This window comes from Chelonia mydas, chromosome 1, assembly GCF_015237465.2.
Source record: "Chelonia mydas isolate rCheMyd1 chromosome 1, rCheMyd1.pri.v2, whole genome shotgun sequence".
In the NCBI taxonomy this organism is placed as follows: Eukaryota; Metazoa; Chordata; order Testudines; family Cheloniidae; genus Chelonia; species Chelonia mydas.
The window spans coordinates 5,135,457-5,142,617 of record NC_057849.1 but is presented as its reverse complement, the minus strand read 5'-3'; the positions used below and the strand labels follow the sequence as shown (position 1 = coordinate 5,142,617).

General features: G+C 45.1%; 1 protein-coding gene across 1 annotated transcript; it reads right to left on the bottom strand.

Annotated features, from left to right (window-relative positions):
- Positions 1–1,397: 1,397 nt before the first annotated feature.
- Positions 1,398–5,076, bottom strand: LOC119565277 (olfactory receptor 52D1-like). Its single transcript, XM_037889781.1, has 2 exons — positions 4,989–5,076; positions 1,398–2,380 (listed from the first exon to the last, which is right to left on the bottom strand). The coding sequence occupies exons 1-2, from the start codon at positions 5,074–5,076 to the stop codon at positions 1,398–1,400; spliced, it is 1,071 nt and encodes a 356-aa protein (XP_037745709.1).
- Positions 5,077–7,161: the final 2,085 nt, after the last annotated feature.

The window sequence follows — 7,161 nt, the reverse complement described above, 5'->3', positions numbered from 1 at the left end:
TAGTATGTATTTTGAAAGTTCTAGCTGAAAGTGACTCCAAAAGTGACTAGGAAAAGTCATAAGTTATTAGTCTCCAATGCGATTTCATAGTTTAACACAGCAATATGTTACGCAGGTTTTTCAAAACCCCCGGGGGGGCAACTTAACTCTTTCATTCCAGGCGGTGTCAGGAATAAAGAAATGAGAACACAGCAATTCTGTCTCATCAAGGATTAAACATGAGTAAACCTGCTCTTGTCTAACTCTGCAGTTTCTTCTATTAAAGCACACAGAGACATAAGCAATAGGTTTAGAATATCCCACATATTCACCTAACATCTGGAACAGTATTGAGCAATTTACAGCAGGTTCGCAGTGGCCAGTTGCTGACCCACCAGGGAGAAAGAGTGTCTGGAAAAACATCTCTAAAGATGGCTTCAGAGGGCTGCTCCAAAGTACTCTGTATTAGGTAATCTTTTATAACTTCTACAAAACACATAGGTCATAGTGAACCCTACTGGATCATCACTTTTCCTAACTTTCAAAAAACCTCTACTATCTGAGGCATCTAAAGTCAAAATTTACATCCATTTATCTACTTTCTTTCTCATATATTTACTTGTCTGTACACTCCTCCCATTCCAATTAGCAGGAACTGCCAGCTAGATTGTAACCTTGCATTTAAAAGCCTGCTTTCCAATTAAGACTTAACTATGTGATGGTCTCTTTTATTAATTCATAGTGACTGAATGCACACCCAATGGTTGCAATTAGCTTGATCACATTCTGGGGTACACAAGCCTCAAATCTAGGGTAACATGGTCCAGTTCTCAAAAACACACAGTTTCACAACTCTCATCAAGAAGTTCTAGTAGAATGTCCTCAGTTCCTGCAGCAGCTTTCCTGTACTAGCACTTTCCAACGGAAACATTTGGTTTAGACTCCGGGCTTCCTGAATTATTGGTCTTAGAAAAATCAGATAAATTTTGCTCACCAGATCACTGTAGTTGTGAAAAAGAAGTTCAGAATTATAGTTGCTTTCTTTCTTTATTTCACTCAAACTGATCAAGAATGCTGTTCGCACAGGGTCTAATGGGAAGCCATCTTGCTTCAGAAAGCTGCAGTGTCTTCTGCTGGTTTGGAAGTAAAAGGAATGCCAAGTAACATGGTGTGTAGAGGTGGGGGCTGATGGGTGACACTGAAAGTGATCAGGATATGGTCAGAGAGAGGGAACTCAGCAACAGAGAGAGCAGTGCTTGGTGATGGAGTGATAAGATGTTAGGTGTGAGGAGCTTTAAAGTCTGTGAACTTCCACAATGATTAGCTCAGCCAAACTTGGATAGAACACCGTTGATTAATGGGGACATATCATTTCCCCCCTCATGTCACAGAGGTTTGGAGTCAGTGGCCCCAGGTGATCACATTCTGCAGATGTATTTGCGCACTTTGTCACGAAGCTCTTTGGTTTTGATACCATAAACGATAGGGTTGAGCATAGGAAGGAGGAGGTAATAAAGGTTGGCGAAGATGACGTGTACATAGGGAGAGATGCCCTGATTGAACTGGTGTGTCAGATTAGAGAAGAGGGAGAGAGTACAAGAAATCAGAATCACACAGATGTGGGCTGTACAGGTGTTGAGGGCTTTCTGGTGGGCTTTCTCGGAGGGGATTCTGAGGACGGCCCTGATTATCAGACCATACGACACAGCAATAACTGTCAGGTCAAACCCAAGGACTACAAATACTAACAATAAGCCGTACCTCCTGTTGACTGTGATGTCCCCACACGAAATCTTTGCCACAGCCATGTGGTGGCAGTACGTGTGGGCGATAATGCGGTTGGCACAGAATGGCAGCCTGCTCAGGAGCAGAGGCAGGGGCAGAATGAAGAGAACAGCTCTTATCAAACACACTAGCCCTAGCTTAGCTATTCGTGCATTGGTGAGGATGGTGGCATATCTCAGAGGGTTACATATGGCAACATAGCGATCCAAGGCCATTGTCATGAGGATGGCTGAATGTGTCACAGAAACCACGTGAAGGAAGAACATCTGGGTGAGACAGCCACCCACAGTAATGCCTTTCAAATTGAACCAAAATATACACAGTGCCTTTGGCACGATGGCAGTAGACGCGGTGATTTCTGTGAGCCCTAGCATGCAGAGCAGCAGGTACATTGGTGCATGCAGGGTCTCCTCTTTGCCTACAACAAACAGAACCATGAAATTTTCCAACAGGCCAATAATGTAGAACGTAAAGAAAGGGATGGAAATCCAGATGTGAGCAGCTTCCAGGCCAGGGATGCCTGTTAGGATGAATGATGAATGATCAGAGTCACTGAGGTTGAAAGCTGCCATGAGGTGGTCTGTGTGTCGTTTGGGCTCAGAAATGCTCAAGATATCTGTAAAGGGAAAGAAGCAGAGTGAGGAGGGTTACATGTTTTATAACAAAAAGTACAATAAATATTGTATAGTTATGAACACTCGAGAAAGATTGGTGAACAGTGAGATGACAACATTTGCCTATGGCTCCAGATTATTTAGGTCATAGTCAAGTCCAGAGAAGTCCTCAGAGGGAGCTAACCAAGCAAGGTGAATGGGCAGCGTGATGGCAGATGGACTTCAATGTCAAAAACTGCAATGTGCATGCCCACTGGAGGGAAAAGCTTGAAATCCTTAAACACCTTACAAGGTTCTAATTTAACTGTCTGAACCCAGGATAGGGACCTGGGCATCCTGGTACACAGCTCTGTAAACCCCTGCTCACAGTGCAAGTATGGCCAGAAACAAAGGAAAACATTGGGATCCAGGAGGAATGGGATGGGGAACCATAAAGGAAATAAAATGCCATGAGATCAATCAGTCAATGTTTCACGCTCCTCTGGTCTCCTCTGTGAAGTATGGGGCACCCTTTTCACACAATGTATTACAGAACTAGAGGGGTTCAGGCATAGTCAACAAGAATGATCAAGGGCCTGGGGGAATTCTTATTTGGATATAGGTTGTAAAGTCTGGGATATTTACCTTACCAAGGAGGTGCATTAGAGGGGCCATGAGAAAAGTCTATGAAATACAGATTGGTGGAGAGTAGATGGAGAATGTGATCTCCCTGTCTCATAAAACAAGATCAAGAGGACATTAAATTAAACTGAAATGTAAAAAAATCGAAATCAATGGATACAAATGCTTTATTCGGTCAATGCCTAATTAGACTGAGGAACTCATTGTCACAAGAGGTATTTGAGGCTGTAAGGTAAATGAGAATGAGGAAGGGTTTGGAGATTTACATGGATAGAAAGACTATCCAGTTAGAATCGTTACAGCTAAATAAATATTTTGGAATGTCTATATACCGAGGTGTTTCAAGGCACAAGCCAAGAGCTAGCTGTCAGGCATTTGGGTGACACTCTGAATGCACCTCCTGCTGGGTTTCTTACTTCTTCTGCTGCATCTGGGTTGTCGCTGTCAGAGACAGGACACTGGACTAGATGGACTATAGGTCTGATCCACATTGCAATTTGTATATTGAAAAGAGCCAAGTTCCCCCAAGGAAACAGTCATTTTAATCTTCAGAGGGATAGGCATGTTAGTCTGGATCTGTAAAAGCGGCACAGAGTCCTCTGGCACCGTATAGACTAGCAGACGTATTGGAGCATGAGCTTTCGTGTAAGCAGAGACATGTGGCAACAACTCAGCTGCTAGCCATTCTCATGCCTGAATATCGATGAAGTTTGCAGATGACACAAAATTGGGGGATCGTAAATAATGAAGAGGACACTTCACTGGTTCAGAGAAGTCTGGATTGGTTGGTAGACTGGGTTGAAGCAACCAATGTGTGTTCTAACATAGCTATGTAGATATCTATATCTAAGAACAATGAATTCAGGCAATGCGCACATGATGGGGGACTATCTTGAGAAGCACAATGACTCTGAAGAAGATTTGGGGGCATAAAGGGATAATGAGCTCAATATGAGTTCCCAGCATGACCATGTGGTGAAAAAAGCCAGTGTGATCCTGGAATGATAAGCAGGAAAATCTGAAGAAGAACTAGAGATGTAATTGTACCTCTGTATTTGGAACTGGCGTGAATGCTGCTGGAATCCTGTATCTAGTTCTTGTGTCCATTAAAGATGGATGTTGATACAGTGAAGAGGTTTCAGAGAAGAATCAGAATTAATAAAGAATAGAAATATCGCCTTATAGTGATAGACTCAAAGAGCTCAATCTATATAGTTTATTAATGATGGTACAGGGGTGACTTGATAACAGTCTGTAACTAGGTGCATGGGGAACTAATAGTTTTTGAATAGGCTTTTCAGCCTAGTTTACAGAGGTATAACACAATCCAATGAGTGGAAGTTGAAGGTAAAGAAATTCTGACTGGAAATAAGGTATACATTTTTAAATGGTGAGCATAATTAACCACTGGAAGAATTTACCAATGGTATTCATGGATTCTTCATTACTGAGAATTTTTCAATCAAGGTTAGAGGTTTCTCTAAAAGTTCCTCTCTACGAATAATTTTGGGGAAATTCTCAGGCTTGCGTTATACACAGTAGCTGATCACAATGGTCCCTTCTGATCTTGGAATCTATGAACATGTCCCTGGGAGTCAGCTGGAGACATTTTGCCTGCAAGCTCCTGCCTGAACTTACCAAAGGCATTTTTTCTATTCATGATTGTTTTGAATTTAACCCTCTGGGGAGAAATTCTCATGTGACTGTGGTGCCTTGGACATGTTACTCTAGCTGTGTATTTCACGAGGCTGAGGGATCCCATGAGGCTCTGCACGGCCAAAGGTTTTTGGTGAGAAAAATAATGGTTTGACCCCATAAAATCGCCTCACTGAGGAATGAATATACACCCCTCGCCATTAATGAGAAAGAAAGCTGGTGAGCAAATGATCCCAGAGCATCCCGGGTTTAACGTCTGTGTCCCAGTGGCCACTGTTTCAGTCAGCTACTAGTGGCTCGTGCAGGTGGCAGGTGTATTTATCTGGCCCTCACGTGTCCCAGAGTTGCCTGTTCTCGTTATAGAATGTGGATACTTCTCTGCTTGCCAGTTGTTCTTACGCAGCAGCCCTTGAAGCACCATGCGGTGTATATGGGTGTAGCAAGAGAAGCCGCCCAGGTGCCTGTCTTGGCCTTTGCCACTCATGTGTGAGATTTCTCACCTGTGAGACAGGGCCAGTGATTACCCCCCAGCCCAGGAAGCAGGTGTGATAGGAGGCACCTCTCCCCTGCAGATGAAGAGCTGTGGGAAGCCTGAGGCTGCTTGGAGCTTGTGAGAGCCAGGGATGATTGGGGAGCATGCAGATGACACTGGCGACCAGCATGCTCTTGGAATCAGGGGAGTCTCGCAAGGGGAAGGCGAGAACACACGAGGGGACAGAGTATGATGGGAGATTGGAGCAGCTGAGAATGGCTTTGCCGGGGTGCCACCTGGTACTAGGGTACCACTGACTCGTCTGACTCACCAGCCTGGTCTCCCTCTCTCCGTGTGCTGTTCTGACAGGCAGTAGACCTGCCCCTGCTCCTACACCTCAACCAGTATTTACACAGGCAGGGACACACACAGCTGCAGTTATACGTAGGCTCTCTGAGCAGCCACTGCATGAACCAAAAAAAGAGAGGCTACAGCCAAAATAACCAGCTCCCTACTGTTCTGCTCTGGACCAAACTCTGACCAGTATGAATTTTTAACCTAGTTCACCCCTCCCTCATTGTGGCTTGGAAAATGCACACTGGTTACCAAGCTGAGATTTTACCTACAGGCAGTTCACTTAAAGGCATCCTGGGTTTAGATTAAAACATAAAACAAGTGTATTAACTACAAAAGATAGATTTTAAGTGATTCTAAGGGATAGCAACAGATCATATTTGATTACCAAGTGAATAAATAAAAAGACAAACTAAGCTTAACACTGACTATTAATCAGCAGGTTCTCACCCTGATTGATGATGCAAGCAGTGTGGCAGAATCTCAAGGCACAAGCTGCATTTGCTTTGCAGCTTGGGTTTCCTGGTGTTCCATACACAGGCTGGAACTCCCTTGAGCCTGGGTCCAGCACTTCCCCCAGTTCAGTCTTTTATCCTCAGGTGTTTCCAGGAGTCCTCTTGTGTGGGGAGTGAAGAACCACTGATGGTGTCACTCCCTGCCTTATCTAGCTTTAGCATATGATGGGAACCCTTTGTTTTAAAACTTGGTTCTTAGACCAGTTTGTGGGAAATGTACAGACTCACCAATTTGGAGTCCAGTGTTATGTGGCCTTGTGACGTGGCCTTGTAGAGTCACAGCATCCAGAACTTATAGGAAAGGCTGTGAGTTTGTCACGAAGGTGCATGACTTCTGCAGCCAGCAGGTGCCACTGACACAGGGCCACCTGAGCAGCTCAGGTGGCCCCAGGGCCAGCCTCACCGCTGCCTCCTGCAACAATGGCAGTTCCAGGTGGCCCCCCGCTAGCAGCAGTGCTGCGGTTCTGGGTGGCGGGGCTGCCCCATACCAGCAGTAGCTGCTGCCTTCCAAGGACAGAGGGGCTGTCCTCCACCAGCAGCATTGTGGGGGTCCTGGGCTTCTTTGCAACAGCAGCGGCTGCCCCAGTCCAGGGCTGGTGCCCCCCGCAGCCCCGCCAGTAGTGGTGGCAGTGGTCCCGAGCCATCCCCAATGCCAGATCACCAATAGGTACCCCAGAGACCCCCACTAGCAGGGATCACCCTGGACTCCCCCAGCACAAGCGGGTGCCCCAAAGTCCTCCCTCCCCCAATCCAGGGCAGTAGCTGTGCCCTCCGGACTCCCCCTGAACACCAAAGATATAGTTAGGAGGATCTAGTACAAGTCATGGACAGGTCATGGAGCCGTGAATTTTTGTTTATTGCCCTTCACCTGTTCATCTTTTATTAAAAATGCCCATTACTAAATCTTAGACTTAATTCTAGGCTGTCTGGAGCATTCTCAGGAAGGCTCACCAGGTGAGAGATCATTTTCTCCTCCACACTATTGTTTTCTTCATGGCTCATTGCCCTGAATAGACCCTTCCCAAACATCTATCTAAACTGAAAGCAACATGCCAACTGTAACTACATCTGAAATATAGAAACGCAAGTCAGCATTTATAACTTCAGATACAAAAATAATACATGCATACAGATAGGATAATCATATTCAGAAAATCATAACTTT